The 27,935-nt window shown below is 41.2% G+C and overlaps 1 protein-coding gene across 1 annotated transcript in view; it reads left to right on the top strand.

The window, feature by feature from the left end:
• OTOGL (otogelin like) overlaps nt 1-27,935 on the top strand; it is an 86,880-nt gene that overhangs the window by 20,919 nt on the left and 38,026 nt on the right. Inside the window, exons 17-28 of the mRNA XM_082241158.1 lie at nt 694-818; nt 1,219-1,428; nt 3,605-3,770; nt 3,997-4,071; nt 5,604-5,656; nt 7,053-7,215; nt 9,370-9,477; nt 10,119-10,257; nt 22,565-22,699; nt 23,952-24,098; nt 24,923-25,042; nt 26,867-26,983. Coding sequence (XP_082097284.1) covers nt 694-818; nt 1,219-1,428; nt 3,605-3,770; nt 3,997-4,071; nt 5,604-5,656; nt 7,053-7,215; nt 9,370-9,477; nt 10,119-10,257; nt 22,565-22,699; nt 23,952-24,098; nt 24,923-25,042; nt 26,867-26,983 — 1,558 coding nt within the window. The remainder of the gene's footprint in view (nt 1-693; nt 819-1,218; nt 1,429-3,604; nt 3,771-3,996; nt 4,072-5,603; nt 5,657-7,052; nt 7,216-9,369; nt 9,478-10,118; nt 10,258-22,564; nt 22,700-23,951; nt 24,099-24,922; nt 25,043-26,866; nt 26,984-27,935) is intronic.

The raw sequence follows: 27,935 nt of genomic DNA on the forward strand, positions 1-27,935 counted from the left end.
CAGATTCCGCTAACCCAGAAATAGTACCTCGGGTTAAGAACTTTGCTTCAGGATGAGAACAGAAATCACGCGGCGGTGGCACAGCAGCAGCGGGAGGCCCCATTAGCTAAAGTGCTTCAGGTTAAGAACGGACCCCCGGAACGAATTAAGTACGTAACCAGAGGTACCACTGTAGTTTAAAAGGCAAACCTAGCAGCTTGAACTGTTCTCAGAAGACTACAGGTAGCCAATGGTCAAATGTTACTTTAGTGAGGAAAAAAGAGCCCCAAATTAAGTTTTCAGACATGTGAGCATCTTCTATGCTCACAGTCTTCCACTTGTGCATGTCTCCCATCATTCCTGCCCTGCAGACATGCTGGCTAGAGCTGATGGGAATTGGAGTTCCACATCTGGAGGGAGTCCATTTGCCTACCCTAGGTGATGTCAGGGCAAATAGTTTATTTCCAAAATAAAAAAAATTCTTCCTGTAGCACCTTAAAGACCAACTAAGTTAGTTCTTGGTATAAGCTTTCGTGTGCATGCACACTTCTTCAGATACACTTCTTCAGATATTTTGACTATGGCAGACCAACACGGCTACCCATCTGTAACTGGAACCATGGAAGGCACCACATTGAGTTTATTTCCAGTGACAGGCATTTTCTCTTGTCCTGTCTGGTTCTTCTGTTTAATCACTCTCATTTTCCTCCTCAGATCTCCAGCAGGAATGATTGAAGGCACCCCGCAGCTCCATGCCAACGCATGGAAGGTTTCATCAGCGTGCCATGTGCCCGTCAACATCCCCGTGGTTGATCCTTGTAACATTAACCAACAAAATGGTGCACTTTTACTTGGGGGGTTTTGATGTAGATTTATCATAATAGCGTTCTTAGATCCCAGTTCTTTTCCTGTGTCTGAACTTTATTGTCTCCTACAGATGATCTTGGGCTGTTTCTTTAATCTGCCATTTAGATTCAGAGCAATCTTTCTGGTAAAGGCAAATCTCTCTCCTGTTTGTTTAAACCCCATTGATTTCAATGGCTAGCATATACACCTAGCTTCCTGGGATAGTGCTCATTAAGGTCAGTAGGATGAGGACTGTGCATGTATATTTGCATGCATTATGTTTTGGCTAGCCTGTCGTTTTGGTGTAGTGTTATCAGTCTTGGCTACTTACTTTTCACCAAGTGCTTTAAATAGTATGAGTACTGCTATAAGCCAAATGTTGCTTTCCCATAGTTGGGTATGCATCCCAGTGTGATCTCCTCAATCAAGAACTCTTTGCTCCATGTCATGTCTACATCAGCCCAGGATTATACTACCAGCGGTGCCTCTTTGATGCTTGCAAATGTGGGAGCAGCTGTTTGTGCAGTGCTCTTGCACACTATACTTACCTATGCAGCAAGCATGGAGTTACTGTTGACTTCAGATCTCATGTCTCATACTGTGGTGAGTCACTGAACTGTGAATTATTATTATTTTTAAAATTGAAGCATTACTAGGATACTTACAGTCTTCAAAAAAACAAAAACAAAAAAAGCAACCCCAAACCCTCAGACTGCTTTTTTCCAAATCTACCTGGATTAGTAACCCCATACTGAACATTAAGCAGATCTGGCCTGTTCTTTAATGTCTGAATTCCTCTGCTCCTTGATTAAGCTGGTAAGATGGAACAGGTACTAGCCTGGTCCTGGGGGGGGGGGGTGTCATTGAGAATTTACCAGCCTTTCTCGGTTTGCTAAGAAGCAAGTGATTTAACGCATCACAAAACTAGCCAGATGCATCTATATGCTTCGAAGGGGGGGGGGACTACATGCAAGTTTGAAATGCTCTTCTACAATCTTCACCTGAAATTTAGAATCTTACTATTGGGCAATTAACCCTGACCATAATATATAGCTGGAATTGGCAGCATTGGCAACAGATGACAACTGCAGTGTTTGGGCCAGTTAAGGTAGGGGGAGGTAGTCACTGATGTATTAGGGTCCTGAGCCACATAAGGCTTTATATGTCAAACCCAGCACTTTGACATACAGTGGTGCCCCGCAAGACGAATGCCTCGCAATACAAAAAACTCGCTAGACGAAAGTTTTTTCCGTTCGCGATTTGCCTCGCAAGACGAATTTCCCCTATGGGCTTGCTTCGCAAGACGATAACGTCTCGCGACTTTTTTTCTTTGACTAAAAACAAAGACATGTTTTGTTTATAAAGTTAATTTACTTTCCCTTAAATTTTTGAACTGCTCTTTACAGTATGTGTGACTTTAAAGAGCAGTTAATAAACTGTTGTTGTACCAAATTTGGCTTTGTTTGGACTTTTTTTGACCATAGGAACGCATTAATTGATTTTCAATGCATTCCTATGGGATTTCGTGCTTCGCAAGACGAAAAATTCGCTAGACGACAAAAATTGCAGAACGAATTAATTTTGTCTTGCGGGGCACCACTGTATTGAGGCCAGAAACTAATTGGTAGACAGGGCTGTCAGGCAAGGATTGGTGTTGTGTGCTCAGACCATCTTGTCCTGGTGAGCAACCTGGTTGCTAAATTCTGCACTAAAATTGTTTGTCGCTCTGAGCCCGGCTTCAGCTGGGGAGGGCGGGATATAAATTATTATTATTATTATTATTGCATAGACAATAGATGTAAGGCTACTGCTGTCCAGATAGAGGTGTAGCAACCAGATGAAGGCAGTCTACACCACTGAGGCCTCCCGAGGCTCAAATGACAGTGATGGCCCCGGAAGTACTCCAAGCTATGTACCTGCTCCTTCAGAGGGAATGTGACCTCATCCAGAACAGGCCACATCCCATCCATCCAGTCTAGAGAACAACCCACTAATTGCACCTGTTGTCTGAATTAAGCTTCAGGTTATTGGCTCTCATCCAGTGCAGTACTAAGACAATACATCAATCTAGCATCAGTCCACTGCCACACCTGCAGGTTTAAAGGAGTATCGGAGCAGTATGTCATCAGCACATTGCTGACAAACATACTCCAAAATTCTGGATAACCACATTCAGTGGTTTCATGTAGATCAGGCATAGGCAAACTTGGCCCTCCAGATGTTTTGGGACCACAACTCACATAATCTCTAGCTAACAGGACCAGTGGTCAGGGATGATGGGAGTTGTAGTTCCAAAACATCTGGAGGGCTGAGTTTGCCTATGCCTTGTGTAGATGTTAAACAATATGAGGAATAAAATCAAACCTTGCAGAACCCCCAACTGAAGGTTCCACTCGCCAGGCACCACCTTCTGAATACAAGCATCCAAGTAGGACTGGAACCACCACAGAGCAGTGCCAACTGAGACAGCCACTCCATATTAATGTTTAGAGGAATTAAAAAACAGTCCTGTTCACCTAGGCATTTGAGAACAGAAATACAGTACATTATCAGCAGCTTTGACATTATTAGTTTTGTGGATATTCATTTGGTGTTTGTGTGTTTAAGGTTTAAATTTTATTGCTTTTATTGTTTCGTTTCTGTTTTTTGGAAGGAAAGGTCAGATAAAAATCTAATAAATAATGCTAAAGAGAAAGTGGGTTTTGTTAAAGTGTAGCAGTGCATCTTGATGTCTGGGCCTGACATTCTGACATTTGAACAATACATTGTTTATCTGCAGCATTAATGTGCAGAAGTGGTATGCTGTACCACCAGTGCTCCTCTTTCTGTGAGCATTCCTGTTCCTCCCTCTCATTTTTGGATGCCTGCAATCATGATTGTGCTGAAGGATGTAATTGCCCTGATGGAAAATACTTTGAAGAATCTATCAACTTTTGTGTGCCAATGTAAGCCGTTTTAAATTTATTTAATTGTATTGTTTAAAAAAGCAAACACATCCTAGTTCTAGCTTTCAGAATATTTTCCCTCATTATTGTGCAAATTGTAGACTTGAAATGGACGGACTTCCTCATCTTCTTATTGTAACAATTAGGATATGATGTATGAATTATATATCACCTTTTGTTCTGTAATACTATATTATAACTGAATTCATAAGCTTTCTTTTATTAGGGTTAGTTGCCGATGCCACTATAAAGGCAGAAATTTTCAGCCTGGGGAAATTCTACCCACACCATCAGGTTCATGGTAAGAACCAACTCTAAGAGGTTTTTATTTTTTATTAAAAAAATATCATTCAAATTTACAGAGGGGCTAGATTTGCAAGCTGACACTTGTACATATTGTTTTGGATGTGCAGTTCTCAGTGCATGACCAGTTGTTTCTGGAGCTGCTTTACTTATATTTAAATTTTAATAGCCTTTTCCCAAATTAGTCTTGCATGCTCGAGTTTTCATAACTTTCTGTGTAGTAAACCTATGATATATTAAGGAACAATACATACTATTCTATAAACTCTGAACTGCTTTATTTGTTTGATGCATTGAGGACCAATTCACATTACCTCTTTTATGTATGATGGCTGTCACTATATGGAGGTGATTGTATGAAGTGCAGAAGTAGGAATTTAGCTTACGTTTCTTGTGGAAGTGTAGACTTCACGCTCTACCAGTTTGCGTACATGCCAATTTGGCCTTGTGAGACTGCAGTATGAACACAATTAATAGTGGGGTTTTGGAGAAATTCTCCCAGATCTTGGAGATCATTGTCTTAAGGGAGAGGATAGGCTGATCAGACTTAGGCTGCATTCACATTGAAGTTTATTCCATTTTTCAACTATAATGGACTACAGTGCAGGTTTAGCACTCATTTTTTAATACTTTGCAAATGGATTTTTCTGGATGCAAATAACATGGAAAAGAGCACTCAGCTTGCAGTATTGTTGTTGTTGCTATTGCTGTTGTAACAAAAAAAAAAATCCTTCCAGTAGCACCTTAGATACCAACTAAGTATGTTATTGGTATGAGCTTTTGTGTGCATGCACACTTCTTCAGACTCTTCGTGACCCCATGGACCAGAGCACACCAGGCACTCCTGTCTTCCACTGCCTTCCACAGTTTGGTCAAACTCATGTTAGTAGCTTCGAGAACACAGTCCAACCATCTCGTCCTCTGTCGCCCCCTTCTCCTTGTGCCCTCCATCTTTCCCAACATCAGGGTATTTTCCAGGGAGTCTTCTCTTCTCATGAGGTGGCCAAAGTATTAGAGCCTCAGCTTCAGGATCTGTCCTTCCAGTGAGCACTCAGGGCTGATTTCCTTAAGAATGGATAGGTTTGATCTTCTTGCCCTCCATGGGACTCTCAAGAGTCTCCTCCAGCACCATAATTCAAAAGCATCTATTCTTCGACGATCAGCCTTCTTTATGGTCCAGCTCTTATTCCACTATAATTCCAGAAGCAGCTTTTATGTCATGTGAAAGCTCAACTATAATGCAGAACTTAACAGTTGGGGGGAAAGTCATGAAAATGATATAAACTGCTGTGTGAATGCAGCCTTGCATGCTTAGTATAAGAAGCAATAAGTACAAGTTGATCGTCCATCTAACCCATCTATGTTATCCTCAGCTGTCAGACATTTTTGATGTTTAGAATGTCATGCTTATTGCATCTGTAAGTTATACTGCATTTAGTTGCATTATATGACTAACAATGTTATTCTGCTATATAAAACTGTATTTTTGTATTAAATTATTATGATGTGTTTTTTATGTGCACTGACTAGCCAGTGTCTAAATGGAACAATGAGATGCACAGAAGCTGCTGAAGTTCCTGCAGGTAATTCCCTTAGTTTCTTGAGCAGAAGAGTTCTCAAATGCTTTTTGGTCACTTTTCCTGCTGTAGATGCATGGACTGCATGTTCTAAGGAAGGGAGTTTAATCTGAGTCTGGTTTGAATCCCTGCTCACCTGAAAGTGTTCTGCATAGCCATTCTTTTTCATCCCCATTTTGTCCTAGATCAGGCTTCCTCAACCTCGGCCCTCCAGATGTTTTGAGACTACAATTCCCAGCATCCCTGACCACTGGTTCTGCTAGCTAGGGATCATGGGAGTTGTAGGCCAAAAACATCTGGAGGGCTGAGGTTGAGGAAGCCTGTCCTATATCAAAGAACATCAATAAAATTCAGAGTTTTGGACCAGAAAAAAGGGGGCCGGAATCAACTAACCTGGTGTGCTAGAGGAAGCCAACACAAAGACTTGCTTCCCCCATTTTCTCCCCACATGCATTCCCTGAAGCTCCCCCAAATCTACTCTGGAGGGTTGGGGGAACCCCCAGCACAGGGTGTGGAGGAGAAGAGGGAAGATTGTTCCATCTGGCAAGAGGAAATGCTTGCACTGGCAGAACAATCACATTAACATGTTGTTGAATTCTACCCTGTGTTTTCAAAGGAGCAAGTTGTTGGATATCTGAATAGAATCACTTGAAATATTAGCTTTTGACCAGCACTTTTGAAGTTTTGGCCAGTTGGGTTTTGCTGCAAAGTTAAGCTTAATCCAGTGAGGGTAGATTTGCACAGTTATGTTCAGTGAGAACAAGTACAGCATATGTTAATTACTTTGGTACTCTCTGTATGGATGTAACATTTCTGAAAACTCTTAACACTTGTAAGAATTAATTGCAAGTGGTTGTCAAGGAAATATAAAAAACATTTTACTGACTTCATCAAATAAAAAGCAAAGTATAATTCATATTACTCCAACGTTTAAACCTACTATAACAATATTGTATGGTTTCACATAACCCAACTTGGCTGAGAGAGATCCATCAACAATTTAACATGTTTTTAAGAAACTGATACTGCAACATTCACATGAAAAACATAGTTTGACACATAAGAGAGTTTTTGATCAGCACTTGAAATGAGCGCTGCTTTAAAGCTTAAGATACCGGTATCAAGTGTCTGTATTCATGACTGATTTGCAAAATTCTGGCAATCCCGAATGCTTTCAGATTGTATCCATTCAGAAAATGTGTGCCAAAACGACCAAAGAATTTTAACCACTTGAAGGGTAAAGAAAGTGTTACATTTGTGGTTAGCAGAATATGCTGTTGATGAATTGTGTTGAAAGATTAGGGCACGAACCGGCAAAAATTAAGTACTTTAAAGTGTATTTGATTTCAAGGGAGAGTTAAGCATATGCTGATCTCATGTAGTTTGCATTTTCAATTTGAAGCTCCCATGTGCCCTGAAGAAAAGATCTACTATGACTGCCGGTCTCATGTGCCTGGCTTGCCATCTGCTGGAGTAAACTGTGAGCTTTCCTGTGCAAACCTTGCCATGAACTTCACCTGTGCACCATCTCCACCATGTGTGAGTGGTTGCATTTGTCCCCCTGGGTAAGTGCTTCTGAGATCCAGAGTACTGGAGAAGGAAATTGTACCTATGGATTTGATTTTTCCTTCTTTGGCTATAATACTGTTGCACATTTCTTAACTTCTCAAATGGTAAGAGGTTTCAAGGACTAGAGCATATAGGTTTTTGTTTCCTTTAGATCAGAGAGTACTGGAACTTTATTTATTTATTTACACACTACCCAATTAACAATGTCTTCTGGGTAGTTAAAAACCATATAAAAGACAATCAAGGAGTGACAGATCAAAACCAACCATACAGTACAAATCATAGTGCCACTGCCAAAAATGCCCCTTCTCTGCTTAGCAGTGTGCATCTGAGGATCTTTGGGTCCAAGTAGATAATTGTTAGAGAAGGTCGTAACCTGGCCTGAAGCCACCCAGTGCATTAATGGTTAAAGCAAGCACTTTGTATCGGACCTGGTAAATACTGGTAAAATATTGATCTGATCTGGTCAGAATGAGCAGCCCCATCTTGCTTTAATTTGGAACAGCTGAAGTTTCCAGGCAATTCTCAAAAGCATTCCCACATATAGCACATTACAGTAATCCAAGCAGGTGTTAACAAAAGCATGGCTAATGGCAGCAACGCTATCTCTGTCCAGATCAGGGCACAGTTGGTATATCAGCTTACGCTGATAAAAGGCACTCTGCACTATTGAGGCCGCTTGTGCCTCCAGCGACAATGACGAATCTAGGGCATCCCAAACTGAAAGACTGCTCCGTTATGGTGAGTGTAAGTAGAAAACCACTCAACTGGGCAGATGAAGCACCTACTAACAGCTCTTCCATCTATCTGGATTGCATTTCAGTGTATTGGCCCTCATCCAGTTCATTACTGCACTTAGGCACTGATTCAGAACATCTGCTGCCTTCCCAGGAGCAGGTGAAAGGGAGACACACATCTGGGCATTTGCATAATGTTGACACCTCGGGCCCATCTTCCAGTGCTGTTGTGCTCCTGTTTGAGAGAGAGCGCTTTGCCACTGGGAAACATTTTTTTTCTCTTTAGCTGCAGAAAGAATTCACTCCCATCAGTATTTTGAAATACAGTGGTACCTCGGGTTACATACGCTTCAGGTTACAGACTCCGCTAACCCAGAAATAGTACCTCAGGTTAAGAACTTTGCTTCAGGATGAGAACAGAAATCGTGCTCCGGTGGTGCGATGGCAGCGGGAGGCCCCATTAGCTAAAGTGGTGCTTCAGGTTAAGAACAGTTTCAGGTTAAGAACAGACCTCCAGAATGAATTAAGTACTTAACCTGAGGTACCACTGTACAGCTTTCCTTCCAACTTCCAAGCTTTTAGTGACAGAATTAAATGCTGTGTGGTATGTGATTGTGCACGGATAAAGGCTGCTTATTGGGTAATGATAATAATAATCAGCGGTGATGATTGATACAAATGAATTATTTCTTGATTGATTAAATTTATATAACACCCTTTACCTGAAGATCACAGGTTGATTTACAGCATAAAGAGGAATTTAAAAAGATGAGAGACCCAGTTACATTTTTTCTGGTGTCTCATTTAGTTTGACCCTCATCTGTATCTATGGCAATAAGGTGGGTGTTGAGCATATACACACTTAGGAGCATCAGAGAATGCTTCTGTCTTTTGTAATAATGCAGTAGTAGACATAAATTAGATTATTTTGGAAATAGAATTACTCCCATCTCTAACACCAGCACAGCCCTCATACTCCCAGAAAAAGTGGACAGTGAAGAAAACAGCATGCAGGTACAAACTCTCAGCTGCCAGCAGCAGTATGAATATGTAGTTATTATAATATGTGTGAAAACTGTGATGGAAGTGAGCTGAAATATATATGGCAGCACAATGCCCTGTGCATGTTTGCTGAGAAGGAAGCCCCATTTAAGTAAGTGTGCAAAATTCATGAATGTCCATGTAGTCTTGCTTGGTAAATTGTATAGACCAGTTATTAAATATCACACCTGGTAAATTATTGCAAATGCTGAAATGACTGGCAGACCAAGTTTACCATACTACTGAATGGCATGCCATTCAAACAACCACTGTCTGGTATGGAACTGACCTCTTCTGACTCATGCGAAAGCATCATTGTGACTGCATATAGGTAGATTTCTCTTTTGAATTCATGGTTTTGTTTCTTTGAAGGATGGCAGAGCATAAAGGAAAATGCTACGTGCCTGACAGTTGCCCATGTACCTGGAAAGACTGGGAATATTTGTCAGGTGAAGTGATAGCTACCCCTTGTTACAGATGGTAAGCAGTTTTTATTTCACTGCGGTTTTTAATGTTATAATTATTTTTAGTGTTACAGATAATATTATCTGACCATAGATATGCTCCCTAATTCATGTATGTTTAAAAAGAACTTTTAATTTTTTTAAAAAAGAAATGCAGTTGAAAGATCATATAGTATTTCAATAAATAGATTATTTATTTAATGCCATTTATATACTACCCAACTATAAGTAAATATAAGATATACATTAAAATTGTCAAATGCTTCTAAATTCCTCCATGTGATCATGCTAGAGGAGATGAGGAGTGCTTGTTCTCTTCATACTATAATATAGCAAATAGAGCAACTGCATATTCTACAGTGCCATTAAGGGCACACATTTCCATTTATGCTCCTGACACAGACTTGTTACTGAGCTATGAAAATCTGCCATGTTTTCATGTGCTGATTTGCAGAAGAAGCCTGCAGAACAAATTTCATTTTCTTTGGAGCAGAGACTTGTCCTTTTGTGGCCCCATGTAAATGATACAAGAAGCTATACATTCTCTGCTATAAATTCTCTCTAATGTTTTTTGTTTCATGACAAGAGTGCCACACTTTCATCTTCCACTCGTAAAAGCTCTCCAATCAGAACATCTTCATTTTTCCTCCTCCACAGTATTTGTCGACGTGGGATATTTAATTGCACATATTATCCTTGTCCTGCTGTTTGCACAGTCTATGGGGACCGGCATTATTACACCTTTGATGGACTAGAGTATGATTATGTCAGTGACTGCCAAGCTTATTTGGTAAAGGTAAGGAGGCATTTGGTAAATGCTGAAGATACACCCCTTTGCCCTGGCTTTTAACATCTGAGATGTACGGTATATTTCGAAGACCCACCTTATTTCTGTGATAGTAAGTTGTTTTTAACATTGTGTTTTAATTGTTGTAACCCACCCTGGGACCTTAGGCTGAATGATAAGTAATTAATAATCATAATAGTAGTAATAGAATACAGGGTCTGTTCAATTACAAAAGTTAGAGATATTGTATGTGCAGCAATATATTTATATAGCCTAGAAATATCTTATGCCTTCGGCTAAGCCTATACATCAATTATAAACTAGTTTAGAATTGGTTTGTTAGCACTTCTGGGAATTCCAGCTCCAGATTACTACATTAGAATTCTCCAACAGAGATCCTTAACACCCTCACACACTCATAATTCCTAAAGATCCATGGCTAGATGCCCTAGCAATTTAGCAGACACAGATTTGTAGAGACATGACCCTTATGTGTGTCTCTTTTTCTGAGATGTCAACATGAATGCTGAGAAAACATTTTTAAAAATGTTTTTCCATCCTTTACTAGGCATATGGGTTCACTGAATTTTGGCAATTCCCTTGTCCTGTGCCACAAGTGTTTCATATTAAGCCACTTATTCTACCTGGGACATTAGGAGTTCTAAAGTTCAGGAGAGAAGTTGGCATTCACAAAAACAAGATTCGTGGCACATTGCCTGCAGCCTTTTCATCCAACAAGCAAGATGACACGGGTGATGAAAACGCTGCCTGTGTAGATTCGTGATATTAGAAGTAGCCTTGTTATTTTTTAGACAGGTGCAATGCTAGCCCTACCTGGACTCCTTTTCAGACTTCGGCTTTTTTCAAAAAAAAGGACGATCTGCTGTTTCATAATAGCTAATTTGTTCTTAGGATTTGGACTGCACGAGACTGTTGAAGGATTTCTCTGGCCTTACTGGAAGTTTGCTAACTGTAGTCTAGACTAGGTATTCTCAGACTATGTCGTAAGGGACCTTTCTAGTTGATCTAGGAGTTCCTTGATGATATGGGGAGGCAAATTCTCCGCACAAATGGAGGTGGCAGGACCATGTATCATATACCCATCATATAAGGCCAGAAATTAAGCAAAACTCCTACATAAACTAGTGATTATTCCATTGGCCTACTACATGATTAGTCAAGGAGAGCCAGTGTGGAAGACCAGATAGATAGTCAACCTTCAACAAACCCCACACAGGGGCTACCATACCCACTTGCTGGTCTTCCCTGCTTAGATCAGGAAAGTTAAGTGGAGAAAAGCATTGGATACTGTTACCTGAATGTCCCCCAATAGCACAAACTCCGTCATTCTGTTCTCCTTTGGGAAGCAGTGCCCAGTGGAATATTGGATGCTGCTTAACAAAGGTGTGCCGTTCCTCAGGAAAAGCAGCAGGAACTTGACAGTTTTTTGCATTGCCAATGAGACCTGCCAGAAGTTGTAGGCTCCAGTGGATGGTGTCTCGGACCAAGAAGACCTGGACTGAAATCTCTATTGAGCCATGAGACTTTTTGGGTGAACCTGAGGCACTCACCATATCTAAGTGTTCTTCTTCTTCTTCTTCTTTGGCAATCACTCATAGCTGAGTTAAGATTGTCTTCCATAAACACAGTTTTAACAGTGGGTCCATAAGTGACTGTGGAGGCCAGTTCTGGATCCACATGTCCTTCCACAGTGGGGACATAGGTTTCTGGGTGGGAGTTGATCATGGTGAGGGTTTGCCGAGTGTGCCTTCCTCTTAGCACATTTCTCCCTTGTGTTCTGAGTTTGAATGTCTTCAAAGCCCATAACACCTTTGGTAAAGGCTGTTCTCCAATTGGAGCACTTGCAGGCCAGTGTTTCCCAGTTGTCGGTGTTTATACTACATTTTAAAATATTTGCCTTGAGAAAGTCTTTAAACCTCGTTTGTTGACCACCAGCATTACGCTTTCCATTTTTAAGTTTGGAATAGAGTACAGTGGTACCTCAGGTTACAGATGCTTTAGGTTATGCATTTTCGGGTTGCACACTGCGCCAAACCCAGAAGTACCAGAACTGGTTACTTCCGGGATTTGGCGCTCATGCCTGCGCAGAAGTGCTAAATTGTGTTTTGCGCATGTGAAGAGGCACCGAATCGTGACCCACGTGTTCGCAGATGTGGTGCTGTGGGTTGCGGATGTGCCTCCCTCACGGATCACGTTCGCAACACAAGGTTCCATGTAGTTGGTTTGGAAGATGATAATCAGGCATCTACACAACATGACCAGTCCAACAAAGTTGATGTTGAAGAATCGTTGCTTCAACACTGGTGATCTTTGCTTCGTCCAGTACACTGGCATTAGTTCGCCTGTCTTCCCAAGTGATGTGTACAATTTTTCGGAGACAACCTTCTTCAGACTTTCTGTCAACACTGCAAATATGAAGCAGCATGGCTTCCAAGGAATTGCAGCTTCCACATTTCTACTGCTTAAGGAATACTAAAAATTCCCTAATGAAGGTACTTTGCCCAATGATTCCTAGAGATCCCTGGGTAGATTCCCATCAATTTTACCTGATTATGATTTCTCATGTAGATAAACCTAAGTGAAAGAGTTTCTGAGAGGACAGATTGGGGTTCTGTATGCAAAACTAGGGAAATGGGTAAAATAAAGTGTAACAATTAATCAACAGTAGATGAAGACTATACAGCCTTGTGGGGCACAGATTGCAAGAGAATAAAGATTTACACTTTGGGTGGAAATTGCAAGGGCCTGCTTGCTCTTGAGAATGCAGGCATTGTTTTAGTTGCAGTTCTTTCTCCCCTGCCAAACTGTTTCTGCTGTGGGAATGAATAACTTAGGTTTCTGGTATGAACTGGAGAGGGTTTAAGTATCAAAATGCAATATTTGAGACTTTCCACTGAGTATTATTGCTTCACTCATTGCTTAACAGTAGAAGGATGATTTCCTTAATGGCAATTTGGACCTGCATTTCTGTCTTCATTTCTCCGCTTTGTAGCTGGGGCCAGTCCATTTACCTGGCAGTTGTAGCTTGACTTGGCCACGAGCCTTTTGGTATCTGATGCACTTGGTTTAATCTGTTCCCTTTTTATGGACCAGGACATCCAGCTGTACAAAAGAGGCTTTGCATTTGTATTAAAGTTCAATAAGTCCCACCAGTGTGCATTAAGAAGATTGGGAGGTTGACAGCAAAGTGAATGTGTGTTTGCACATTCTGCAAACTGTGAAAACTGTCATGCCCCCTCCAACTTATTCTATCAGTCAGTATCTGGCTCTGGGTCAGGGCTGGGCATGGCAGATGTTAGGTTTGAGATCTGCAACATAATTTAGCATGCAGGGTTAGATGGTGTCTCTGACAAGCTCTGTATAGTTTCCCGTCGTCAAAGACCTTATGGCTTCAATCATTATTACTTCAGAGTAAAGGTTATTGTGACAAAAGATTCTGAAACACATATTGGTTCCGCCTCTACGTATCTCTCTTTATCTGGCTATTTTAAAATTTTGCCTTTATTAAGTAATCTTTTCAGAGAAGAAAGGCTGTTTTCACAGGATATTGGCTTTTTCAGTACAATTGTCCCTTTGGCAGATCTTCAGATTGATGTGCCTTCATGCCAACCAACTTTTTGTAGCCAAATAAGAGAATTTAAGTTCCTCTCATGCTGTGCATTTCCTTTGCACCAAATGCTCTGTAGGCACAGGAAAAATAGCCCAATAAGTGAACACTACACACACACACACACATATACATACATACACATATACATACATATATATGTGGGTGTGGGTATGCTGGTCTCTTATCAGACTGTGATGACAGCCTGAGCTGCCAGGAGGGCAAATGAGGCACGTAGACTGAGCTGATACTTGGAAGTTGGCCCTTGCAGGTATCTACCTCAGAGCCTGCATGAGCCTCCTCGAAAAAGAGCACAACAGGAATGTGAGGTGCTGCCACAACCTGCCTGATGGTGGAGGACTCTCCTCCCTTCTCCCTCTCTTTCTCCCTGGGTCCAGAAACATATTGGTAGCTGGTGCAGCTCCTTAAAGGCAGGTGGCCACAGTGTCCTGGATTGCTAGCTCTGTTTCAGTGCTAAGGGCTTACCTCTAATTGGGACATAGATCAATTTCAGGCTAGTTTAGTGTGGTATATAGCAGGAGTGAAGAGAACACTGGAAGCTGGTGACAAAGGAAGACTTACCAGTTGAAGATAGCAAGCACCTGATGATGTGTCCATGAAAGCTAAGGTCATAAGGTCCTTAAAGTAGAAAAGACTTGTTTTTGCTGCAACAGACTAACACAGCTATCCTCAAAATATATAAGAACTTGTAATAAGTACGTAATATATTTTGCATGCAGACCTCCTAAAATGGCCGGGTTGATTTGACGGCCCATTCATTTGGTGATTGCATTTATCGTAGGTGTGCTCTCTTCTTCCCATTGGTCTGCTCTTTCCAGTTTTTCCACTTCTTCAACTTTTCTTCAGTAGGCAGAAGATCCAATTACAATTGGCACTGAATTTACGTTCTTCTGACTGAATCTACTCCAGATAAGCAATTTCAGCTTCATTTACCTTTTATATACCTGGCTCCTTCAGACCAGTAAATGCTCTCAAGTTTTGTTCTTCAGTGCTTCTTTTAAATTGTGCAGATTAGCAGGAAGAGCTATCCTCAGAAATGGCAGGAGAAGAAGGGAGATCTATGATGATGCAATACAATCATTGTAGCTTCTTTTGAAAGGGGTCCAGTCATTCAGCAGTGACAACAGAGCCTGGATAAAGAAGCTTGTTTGTAACAGACTCCTTCACTAAGGAGGAGAGCTGAGTAATGTGACCAATTTTCTGGGTGTTTAAAAGTTTCAGCTCTTCCTTTTAACAACACTAGAGAGGTCTGTGTTAACTGTTTGTCGTATCGTTTCTTTATTATACAGTAACCAGGTGTTATATTTGTCTGAAGGATGCTCTATGTCCACTTATTCCCCTACAAAGAGGCACTTCTGGAACAAATCTAGACTTTTTTATTTAATTACACTTCTTGAGATTTTTTAAGTTTTATGGTTACTCAGGCAAACACACTTTACAGAGAACCTGAAAACCTTATTCAATACAGTAGTAAAGGTAAAGGGACCCCTGACCATTAGGTCCAGTCGTGACCAACTCTGGGGTTGCGGCGCTCATCTTGCTTTATTGGCCGAGGGAGCCGGCGTACAGCTTCCGGGTCATGTGGCTAGCATGACTAAGCCGCTTCTGGCGAACCAGAGCAGCGCACAGAAACGCCGTTTATCTTCCCGCTGGAGTGGTACCTATTTATCTACTTGCACTTTGACATACTTTTGAACTGCTAGGTTGGCAGGAGCAGGGACTGAGCAACGGGAGCTCACCCCGTCGCGGGGATTCAAACCGCCGACCTTCTGATCGGCAAGTCCTAGGCTCTGTGGTTTAACCCAAAGCGCCACCCACGTCCCTATTCAATACAGTAGTCTTATTTAAACCTAGCCTCGGTATATACTATTTTGCCCTAGAATGTCTTTTAGTAGTACTACAACAGCAACAATCTCCCAGTCCCTTCTCGGATTTTTACTTTCGCCTCAGGAAATCAAATCAGGTTGCTCTGCCTAACTAACCCATAAACTCTTTCAGAGCAGGCCCCTTTCTCACCAGGCCCCGAACTAAGTAAAAGGCAATCCCTCTCCAATGGACCAATTTACCATTTGGATTTTTTGTTGCATCAGTTACTCTTGTCTCAGGATAGACTATTTCTACCCAGGGATGCTTTGTAGGGACCTGGAAGATGGCTTTCTTGGTGGCTGCTCCCAGACTCTGGAACTCCCTCCCTAGAGAAGCTAGACTGGCTTCTGCCCAAGCTTTTTGACACTTTTATTATGAATAGATATTGAGAAATAATTCCTAATCATCTACTAAACTTCACCAGTTGGTTAGCTGGTCAATAGTGCATGTATAGCCACTCTGTTCCACCCCTTATCATAATCAGTATCCACTCTTCTGAAGTTTTGCAGTGGAGCCTAGGAAGCATCTTGCACGGGAACCATGCTACAAGTAACAGTGTTTTGCTGCTGCAACAACCTTAATGTGTAATCATATACAGTTGTACCTTGGAAGCCAAATGCCTTGGCACTTGAACGTTTTGGCTCCTGAATGCCACAAACCCAGAAGTGAGTGTTCTGGTTTGAGAACGTTCTTTTGGAACCTGAACATCTGCTGCAGCTTCCACGGCTTCTGATTGGCTGCAGCAGCTTCCTGCAGTCAATCAGAAGCTGCACCTTGGTTTCTGAACATTTTGGAAGTCAAATTGACTTCTGAAACGGATTCCATTTGGCTTCCAAGGTAAAACTGTACATGTTTTGCTTTGCACTACGGGCCATCCAATTGTCCAGTAAATTGCTATATTCTTTTATGGAAGGACGAGAAACATCTGTGCTACTTTACTGCTTGGATGTTTAGCTATGGTTACACTCTGTGCATCTCGCACCCGGTGTATCTCTGTGTTAATGTTCAATGAGTATTTCACTTGGAGCTTCTTGGCATTTTAAGCTTTCGCCACATTTAATTTGGCTTTGGTTTCTCTTCGGCAGCAGCTTAAACCCTGTCCAGTTTCTGAAGACTTTGACCTTGCCCTATTCGCAGCACATAGTTATAATTAAAGGAATTCTGTTTTGTCTTCAGCTTGAGAAAAATGTAATACAAGAAAAGCATGTGCTGGTGTTGCCTGTTCTGCTAGTCACATGCGGAAGAAGAGATATTTTCAGAGCACTAAAAATGAATCCAGAGCATGCAGCCCAAATGGGGATGTATACCTACATATGGGGCTTTCTTTTGTCATATTCACTGTGGCTTTTAAGTTCCACATTTGAGTCTTGGATTTAATTGTCTGTTAGCTAACTCAGGAATCCACACAGATTTCAGTGGAACTTTTCCCCAAGCAAATGCATTTAGATTGATAGGCTCCTGTCTGACTTTACGAGAATGGAACTTGTTTGTACAGAGATAAAAAGAAATAGAGCTGTACCATCCTAATTAAAAAAAGTATATAACAGATTTCAGGTCATTTGCAAGTACAGTAATAATTCCTCTTTTCTTTTCCCTGCTCCATTTCTTTTCCTCATTCCATTCTACATGAGACCAAAAAGGGGGGGGGGGAATCATGAAAACAGAAAAAAGCAACGCTTCATGAATGTGTGTATAGACATGAAACAGAAATAGAGCACAGGGTATGCTTCTTAATGTAAGACGATCTCGTATAGGTGTCTTTGCAAAGGCATGAAAAATGCCAAGATCTTCACCTGTTGTGCTACATGGATACCAACAGTAGGACATTGCTAGGGATTATATCACTTGGTAATGGATACTCGAGCCTTCTCAAACCTTAATCTTGGGACTATCATGTTTTTAATTAGGAAAGGATTGCTGCAATGTAACCCAATAAAATGCCAAATCTGATACTCAGTGGCGCAAAACCGAATAAATGACACAAAAGAGAACTGTTCATAGCAGTAGTTGTATTCTTCAAAAACTACATTAATTGACTTTCCACATTACATCATTAGTAAGAGTTTTTATTGAAATCAAAGAGCAGCTTTAGGCCTCTTATTAGTTGCCTCATTCAACACACACATCCTTTTTAAAAACACTTTTATAGGAGTCATTGAATGTCCATTTTATCCTATTTATTGAATGAGAATGCTGCAGAAATCTTTTGTAGAGAAGAAGAAAGACAAAACAGCTTGAATACACTGCTAAGAACTCTGCTCATACCATGGTTGTTTATAGAAAGTCCTCTTTGTATACCATAATTGTTTTAGGAGCTCTTTGCACAGCTTTTCATCTGCAATGGCAAGGAAAATAACTAAATAATTATGGGTTGTTTTTTTACTTGCCTTTCTTTCATTTTGAGGAAAGTGGCCAAATAAACAACCACATAGTCAAAATCTTGTTATTTGCTGTAATCATACCCAGCAGGTGACGAGTAATAAATTGATAAATTGCAGCAGACTTTAAAATAATAATTAAAAACATCACAATAAAATGTGTGAAATTGCAACAGAAGCATAGTACAACACAGCTATGAGCTGTTTCTCTGGACAGTATCCAGAGACCTTCTCTGGACAGTATCCAGAGACCCTTCTGAGTCTCTTCATCAAGGGAACCAATAAGTTTATTATGAAGCAGGTGGCAAAATACCTGAATTTTATCATAGACCTGAAGTGTGCAAAGAAGATTTTTGGTGTGCAGCTTGTCATTTTTTTATGCATTGCCTTTTCTCATATTGGTTGGTTAACCAGTAACCTTTGTGGCATGCAATTGTCTCCAGTAAATATCTTTCTGTGAACTATATTTCTGTAAGATGCATGTGTAAGCAGATCTGGTAACTTATTTAATATCTCTTTGCCTTATCTGGCACCACGGTATCTTCCGCTGCCCTAAATTGTATCAGTAGCGGCACCACAGTGATATTGGCACAGTACTCTCTTCCCCAACATCCTTCCAGCTCCCAGGTCACATAATTATTTTATATGAAGTACTTCATCCTGCATACCCTCTGCAACTGTCCCAGAAAAACTGAGACATCTCATTTTTTTCTCGTGAGAAGGCAGCGGCCATTTGGGGAGCCATGAACTTGCATAATTTTGCACCACAATTTCCACCCAAAAAAATGTTTTGGAGGGGCACAATCTTGTGTGGCACCCCAAACCACACACTTAGGGGCACTGTGCCCCCCAAAAGCACTTTTTCAGGGTGAAATCATGGCATGGAAACACACAAGATCACAGTGCCCAAAATGGCTGTTGTCCTCTTGTGAGAAAAAACAGAAAGATAGCATGCTAGTTTTTGCCTTCAATGTGTTGGAGAGTAGGTGTCTGTTCTGACTCTACTGCCAGTCATTCCAAAGGGTTCAGTATGATGAAGGAGATGGGGGTGGATGGAATTTATTTCTCTCTACGCTCTCTTCCATCATTCAAGAGACAAAAGGGGACATAGTGCTTAGTCAGAATTAGTATGCACGAAATGAAAACAATTCATTTTTGGTTGTAGAAGAAATGAGATATTTGATGGATCCCTTTTGTACTATTGGCAGTTTTTTCCTCCGTTTTTTTCAATGGCTGCAATTGCAGGTCTAGCTTACCACTGTTTGTTTCATATTCTAATTCTGAATGTTATAGCCAGCTTGGGTGTTGGGGTGTGTGTGATATATATATAGAGAGAGAGAGAAAGAGAGAGAGAGATTATGATTAAAATATGACTCATTAGATTGTGAAAGCCCTTGGGTGATTTCCAGCGTTAGTCATATTCAAAGTAGCCCCATTGATTTCAGTGGGTCTACTCTGAGCATGCCTTAGCTGGATATCACTCATTATTAAGCTAAGATTTGGGGTATACTTGTAATAGTTTATTGGCTGATGTAACAGAAAAGACATTTTAGTTTACCTTCAAATTCAAAATAGTGACACTTAGTTCTTCTGACAGTCTACTTTTTTTCCATCCGAAGGCTATAAAGTTCATTATTTAGTCAACGTATGATATACTGTTTTCTGCAAATGCAGGCCCTTTGCTGAGTTTTTGGTTGCTTGCCCAGATTTCTGTCCCTGTTTCTCCATTGCTTAGCAACACCCCACTATCCCAAAGAAGTTGATACCAAGTAAGAACAGGCTTGTTTTGGTAATTTAATGGGAAGACAGAAGCAAGGCTTAGGGGGGTGGGGTGGGGGAGCATTTTGTTTTTGTTTTCTATCAGTGTAAGTTGACTTCACATGGCAGACCAATGTACTTCCCGTCTTTGTGTATTACCTTAAAAGGTAAATGTAGCTCTGCTCCTGAAAGTGGTTATGCAAAGATGGGTTTTTAAAATTGAATTTCATTTACTTAAAGCATTTTTACTGTGCTGTTCAGCCAAACACACACACACACACACACACACAGAGAGAGAGAGAGAGAGAGAGAGAGAGAGAGAGAGAGAGAGAGAGGCTCTGCCTATTGGCTTTCAGTCTAAAAGATAGGATAAAAAGTAAAAAGGGATGGGGAGGGAGGAGGGAGGAGGAACAAAGTAAACTCAGCCACCAGTTCTGAAAATTACACTTCTTATAGTAAATAGCCAGGATGGAAATGGGATGATGGAATAACCAATGCTAGATGACAGAAGGAAAAGAGATAAAGGCAGTTCTCTCCAAAGAGCTGATGGAATAGCTCTGATTTCCCTCTTCTGCAGCCTGATGGGAATATGCTTATTCCTCTCTATGTAGCGGGACGCGGGTGGCGCTGTGGGTTAAACCACAGAGCCTAGGACTTGCCAATCAGAAGGTCGGCGGTTCGAATCCCCGCGATGGGGTGAGCTCCCGTTGCTCGGTCCCTGCTCCTGCCAACCTAGCAGTTCGAAAGCACATCAAAGTACAAGTAGATAACTAGGTACTGCTCCAGCGGGAAGGTAAATGGCGTTTCCATGTGTTGCTCTGGTTCACCAGAAGTGGCTTAGTCATACTGGCCACATGACCCGGAAGCTGTATGCCGGTTCCCTCGGCCAATAAAGCGAGATGAGCACCGCAGCCCCAGAGTCGGCCACGACTGGACCTAATGGTCAGGGGTCCCTTTACCTTTACCTCTATGTAGCACTGTATGCAGTGAGGCTGGGGCCAGGTGTAATTACCCATTATAGTAATGTGTCTTTTCACTCTTTGCCATAGCATCATTGAGCCAGCATACAAAAAGGTGGAGAGGCACATGCTTTGCAAACAGAAAGGCCCACCTTCTCTCTCCAACAACTCAAGTGTCTCAAGTAGCAGGGCCAGGAAAGGCCACTGCTTGTGAATTTGGAAAGCTGGTGCCAGCTGGGATAGACAGAAATTAAGCTAGATGGAGCAAATGGCAGCATAAGGCAATTTGTCTACTCATATGATTGACAAGAGTTATATTTTGGTTGATCTGTCATCTCGGCACACATGTTGGGATTAAATACTGACATTCTTATGTAATTGTATTTCCCATTTTCCCATTTTCCCTAGAGGCTTTAATTTAATTAATTAGTAATAAAATTACTTAATTAAATTAGTAATAAAATTAGTTAATTAGTAATTAAAATTATGTGGTCAGTGTCATCACCTGTAGTCATTCAAGCGTGCCACAGGTAAAAAGTTGTGTGTGTGCCACTTCAGACCTGCTGTTTTACACCTCCCCAACTTTTCTTATTTTTTACACAACTTAGTTTTACAATTGACTGGTGAAATACTTGACAGTAAGGTAATCTCTCTCCCCTCTCCCTCCTGCCCACATCCCAGCCTGCTTCTGGGGTACTGTCATATAATGAAATGCAGTACAATGGCACCTCGGTTTAAGAACAGCCCTGTTTAAGAACTATTTGGTTTACGAACTCCACAAAACTGGAAGTAGTGTCCCGGATTGGAACTTTACCTCAGTCTAAGAACAGAAACTGAACGGTGGAAGGGCACCAGTGCACGGAGGCCTCATTAGGGCAAGCACGCATCAGATTAAGAAAGGTTTCGGTTTAAGAACGGACTTCTGGAACAGATTAAGTTCATAAACCGAGGTACCACTGTATTTTATAATTGAAGGCCTATTGAAACAAGCTAATTTGAGCTTTTTCTAGGCTATGCTATTTCAGGTTGCAAGCAGGAATGTGTCAACATTCTGCAACTACAGATTAAGTGATACAATTGCACAAGTGCACTTCTGCTGGTTTTATACATTCAATATTTCTAAGGTAGTTTTGATTTGTAGAAACAAGGGTTTCCCACCTTAGGAAGTGCCTTGGAATGAGTTGTTAACCCTCAGTTTTAAATGGGGATGATGGAGGATGAGAAGAAGCTATTTGGTTAGGATTGAATAGGTTATACAAGTAAGCTGAAAGGAGGAACCACATTCCTTTTCAATCTGTGGATGAGTTTGCAAGTCTTCTTCTGGGAAGATTCCATAGACATAGAGTGTTGGCTGACAAATTCAGTCTTCAAGATGGGAATGGTGTCTTCAGTCATCCCAAGTCACTTCATTCCAGCCAACTCGAGTTGTACTGTGACATGGACCACTTATACATTATGCAGCCGAATGGGTAACATCTGTTCCTTGGGCTGCATTCTGGTTTATCTCAGTTTATATCTAGGTCGACCTGACATAACTTGATTTAAAACAGTGTTAACTCAGGCTGAACCAGAAACAGCCCAAGGCAGCTGGAGTCCAGTTAAGCGAATCACATGCAGTATCTGACACATAGCCTGTAGTTTTGTCATGCGCCTGCCGCAGTGATGTATAACCATGTTTGTTCACAATAATCCTTTCTCTTTTACAGGGTGTAGATAGTTCAAACTTATCTATAATCATTCAGAACAAAAAGTGCTTTGATAACGACATTGTGTGTTCAAAAAGTGTCTTTATCTCTGTTGGAGACGCTGAGCTTTTTTTCAATGACCCCCTAGCCATACAGGTAAGTTCTCTTTTCCCTTTTCTGACACGCCCTTTACTCACTGAAGCACAGTACAACTTGCTAACTAAAATGCAACTTGTCTAAACAAATAGTAATGTAAGGGGGGAAAAGCCCAACCCACATAACAGCAACTAAAACGTCATTTTCCTTGTCCCCCCACCCCCACATGGACCTCTGTTCAATTAGCATCCTGCTGGACATCACTGAACTTTTTTGAAACCATGGTATTGTTCAGCTTTTTAGTTCCCATCCCATGGGGTTTCTGAGGGAAGACCTCCATCATACAACACAATATAACTTTCAATTGAAAGAAGAAAGCTTAAAAATAAAACCACACTGGTCATAAGCCTAGGAGAAATGTCAATGTAGTCATGCCCAAAGAGATGTCAACAGATGACCAAAGGAATATATCTGTGGTAGGAAAATGTCTAGCAAATGTGGCTTCTCCTTCTCCAGGGATATGAGAGAGCCAAACCTACTATAATTATTCTTGAAAAGCCTCTGTTTAAAGCAACCTATTTAGGCTAAAAAACTGACAGTCTAATGGCCCAGTTTTCACATCAACTTTTCATATGGCAAAGTAATTTACTCATCACCTCCATGTGCTGAACATTTCACTTGATTGTGCCCCTATGCACTGGAACTTCATTCGTTCACCACATCTAGCACAACTTTAGTTTACAGTGGATCTCCCTTATGTTGGCTACAATCCAGATGGCTGCTTCAGGTAGAGCCAAAGGCTTGTGCACATATCCTGAATTTAAGAGGATACCTGTGTGCGGTATCATAGAAAGCTTTTGAAACTTTTAGTTCCTTGTTGTGTAGTAGAGAACTGGATTGTGGCAATTGCTTTTAAAGCAACACAAGACCAAAGCCCTCTAGGGAAGCAAAACTGATCAACTTGTTATCTAGATCATGGTTGTGGTTAGTACAAAGTTTTATTATGTTAGGCTGCATTGAAAGTAACCATGCACCTCATGACAATTATATGGTAAAGTACCTTTGCAAGGGTTTGGCCTAATGAAGAATCGAAGATATTTCTGGAAATAGTTTGGAGATTTCTGTTTGGAGATAGAAGCTATCAAAACTATTTCCAGAAAATATGCCTCAATTTGGCTTCAAGGAACAATGTCTCCTGGGTTCTGAATAATGATATTCAGACATTTTAATGAATTCATTTTAGTACTCTGGCTTGGATATCTGTGGAAAGCTGATCTTATTGGCCTTTTTACAAATATAATATTTTTCACAGAGGATGCGGAGGAGACATGAAGTCACAACCAAGTATCAGCTTTGGAAGGCTGGATATTATACAGCAGTGCACTTTCCAGACCAAGAGATCACAATACTATGGGATAGGAAGACAACAATGCACATCAAAGTGGGGGTTCGATGGAAGGTGAATGGATATGAGATTGGGTGGCTTATATTTTGCAGCATCAGAGTTTTTATAGGAAACAATTTGTTAATTCAACAAATAGATTCTTGATTGATATAAATTGCACAGTAAGTCAGAGATAGGGCATCCTTTTCAGACCACGGGTGTATTCCCACTGGGGCAAACCTTTCAGGTACCACATGCCAATAGGGAGCAGAGCAACAAGTATAACATTTATCTTTGCACAACAAGCTAGCACACTTACAGACCCCTCTCTGCCGTCTCACCAGGCAAACAAGAGGCACTGTCTGAGTTCAGGGACACATTCCATCCAGACAAAAGTGGGGTGAAGCAGGACTGGTGAGGGATGTGGTCTGGGGAGAGGGAGGTGGCTAATGTGAGGGTGTGGCCTGTGGAGAATCTCATGGGTCACATAGAGAGGTTGGAGGGACTTGTTTGGCCACAAAGCCTGAGATTCCCTGCCCTGTGGCAGGTCTATTTCAAGTTGCCAGCTATATTTCCTCACAATATAGTGATTGCTACTGACTTTTGTCAACATTTTCAGAGTGTTCTACATTAACAAGGGTTCCATAAGAAGGGGATCCTCTAGAGGTCCAGTGCTCTGGTTTCTATAGACTCAAATGTGGTTCTATTTGTCAGAAAAGGTTGTGGGAGGATATGGGCTATGCTGTCTCATTGCAAATTGGGGAAAAGGACAGCTCCAGGTGTGTGTGTGTGTGTGTGAGAGAGAGAGAGAGAGAGAGAGAGAGAGAGAACTAAAGCGTCTCCTCCATTCTGACTGATTGAAAATAATCAATAAATATATCATCCTGTTTTAATTCTAGGGTAAACTGGCTGGTTTATGTGGCAATTTTGATAAATTCACTTCAAATGACCTGACTACATCCAGCAACATGGAAGTAAGAAATGCTCAAGTCTTTGGAGAGAGCTGGGAAATAGGACAGGTAAGCATGATATATCCATTCATTTTGAAAATAAACAGGCAACTGATGGTGAGGGTGTAAGAAATGTAGGAGCAGCATTACCATTAAACCAGCAACTAGTTAAACCAGTAGGCCATCAATTTGACAGGTTCTGGGTGTGGTAGTTCCCTGTCCTATCGCCAACCATTTCTCATACTTCTGCACATTCACCTTATTTCCACTGTTCCACATGGTTGCCATGTGGAGCGAGCAAATACGAAAGGAGATGCAATGCATCTTGGCCCCATGGAAGCTGATGGGACTGGAGCTTCCACCGAGGAAGGAATTTGTATATTCCAGCCACATCAGGAGGGCCCCAGGCTAACCACCCCTACTCTAGTACCTAGAAAGGCTTTTGTTTCATTGGCACAAGACAAAGAGGATGACAAGAGCATCACAGTGAAACCCGTTAAGAGTTTCTGTTTGTGTATATGATACACAAAAGTGCTTACATTTACTGTGCTATAGGCCAAATAGCTTGTATGACAATGTTTAAAATTTATTTCCTGCTTTGTCCCCCCCCCCACCAGACTGTAGTCACGTAGCTCAATGTAACATCTCCTATTTTGCTGAAGCACAGCTGCTTGAGAGCATGCAGGCATTTCTTCCCCATGACTTCCCGCCTTTGCTGTTGCAATTCAAAAGTGCAATGACCTTGGCCCCCCCTGCTCCTCTGCTGCCACATCAGATTACAAATGCTCTGACTAATTTTCCATCCTCTGCTTTTTCTCACCATCTTTACTGCTCCATCTGAGGGCTGCTTCATATAAGATTATTCCCTACATGAATACCACTAATAGATTTAAAAAACAAACCCCTGTGTATAATGCATGTACTTCGGCAACATCTGACAAATATGCACACGTCTGTCTTAATACATGACTAGAAGCAGCAATCTCCAGGGAAGGAGTTGCCTTCTGTATACCCAGGGAAATAAAACACAGGCACCTGCCATACATCATGGTGTTTATATGGTATATACATAATAGGTGGTAGTTTTACTCAGATTAGACCCACTGAAATTGATCAACATGTCTAAAGTAGTTCTGTTAATTTCAGTGGGTCTACTCTGAGTGAATGGCACCCAATATTTGTGTACAAAATTGTTTTGCATGTGGCTCTTTGTATATGTTACAGATAACATCTCTCCCACTCTGCTCCCCGCCTTTCCTTAAAAAGCTTAGGAGAGTTGTTGTTTTCCACTAATGTTGATGGTTTTTGTGGTTTGTGTCCCTCTACTGTCCCTGAATTAATTTATTTCTACTGTTGCTTCTTCATATAAACTTTTTAAATTAATTACAGTTGTTGTTAAAACCATCCATATTAACCCAAAAAAATCATATTCCAAAATGCTAAACTGGCAGTTGCAATTAAATCCTTTTGTCACCTGCAGAATTTAAACTTATTCATTTAAAGTTATGGACTCTTTGTCCTTATTGCCAGAGCACTAAAGTTTAAACTAAATGGTACATTGGATAAACAATGCTCTGTTTATGATTTACAGATGGCTGCTGTGGAAACAGTGATGATGTGCGATAAAGAAAACATGTTGTTTGCCAAAAAGGATTGGGGGGGGGAACATGAGGTTTTTTTAAAAAAACCAAACAATAAAGAAGGATCCATTCTAGCTTAATGTTTTCAGCTGTAAGGAAAGTGTGAGGTTTAGGAGAAAAGAGAACAAAAACATGGAATGCCAGGGTCTTATTTCAGAGACTGGGGGCAGATTGGTGGGCGTTTCTAAAGGGGTTTGCAGTGCAACAAATGTGTAATGTACCCAAAGTTATTAACAAGTGCTTGTGATTTCAGTGTGCTAGCCCAAATGAGACCATAAAACCATGTGAAGTACATCAGAGCAAGTTCCCTTATGCCAAAAAGGAATGTTCAGTTTTGTACAGTGATATTTTTGCCCCCTGTCGCAATGTGGTAAGTATATATTTCCTAAGCTATCTAGAAAGCACATCTTTGCTCTGGATCTCTGCTTGCCAAATGTAAGAGTTGCTGTGGCACTAACACCTGGCTCATAACAGGCTTAGTTAGCCCTGCTGTTAGGCACCTGCTTCAGGCACCAGATGGCGAGGTGCGGAGGGTGATGATCAGTGTCAAGCAATCATGCTACAGAGCTGTGTGTACCATGCATCCTGCAGTTGCTGCCCTCAGGTTAAGCAGAAGACACTGCCAGAGGTTGAAGTAAGATTCTGCTTCCAATCTGATTTGCTTCTGTATGGGGAGACTGTCTCAGGCAGCAAAGTTTGTTGGCTCAGTCCTGGTCCACAAGATGAGCAGCTGCTCATTTGAAGGGCAAGGGAGCCACCACACCACATAATGTCCCCGGGCTCTGTTCTAGGAATCTACTTAGCAGATGCTACAGGGGAACAAGCCATATCCTTCCAGTTTGGGCTTAGTAGTCCCCACCTGAAGACTTTGAAACTTGTGGCCTTCTCCTTTCAAGAGCAGCATATCAAAAGCAGGGTAGCTCCAAAACATTTTATTGAAAAGATGTACAGTTCCAAGATATTTGTTGTTTGGGTTTGAAATGTTCCTTTCCTTTTCCTTTCTGGCCAGCAAGCTGCCATCTCACACTCCTTGTCTTATCACTACTGAATTGTACATACAATGTATTATTAGCAGGCTGCTATTGGCTCTTGTAATCTGTTAGTAGGTTCTGGTTTCTGTGTCTAGGATTGAATGAAGAAACTGACACAGGGAGATACCAAACTGCACCATAGAGCATGGAACAAGGAGGCCTGTATTATCCAGGAAGCATACCTGGGGAAGTTACCAGAAGCCCATCACTAACCACCAGTTCCATTTTCCTACTGTTTACTTCCCAAGTTCACATCAGGATTACCATTATGTTTCTGGAGCATTATTGTAG

This window comes from Podarcis vaucheri (genome assembly GCF_965113315.1).
Source record: "Podarcis vaucheri genome assembly, chromosome: 10".
In the NCBI taxonomy this organism is placed as follows: domain Eukaryota; kingdom Metazoa; phylum Chordata; class Lepidosauria; order Squamata; family Lacertidae; genus Podarcis; species Podarcis vaucheri.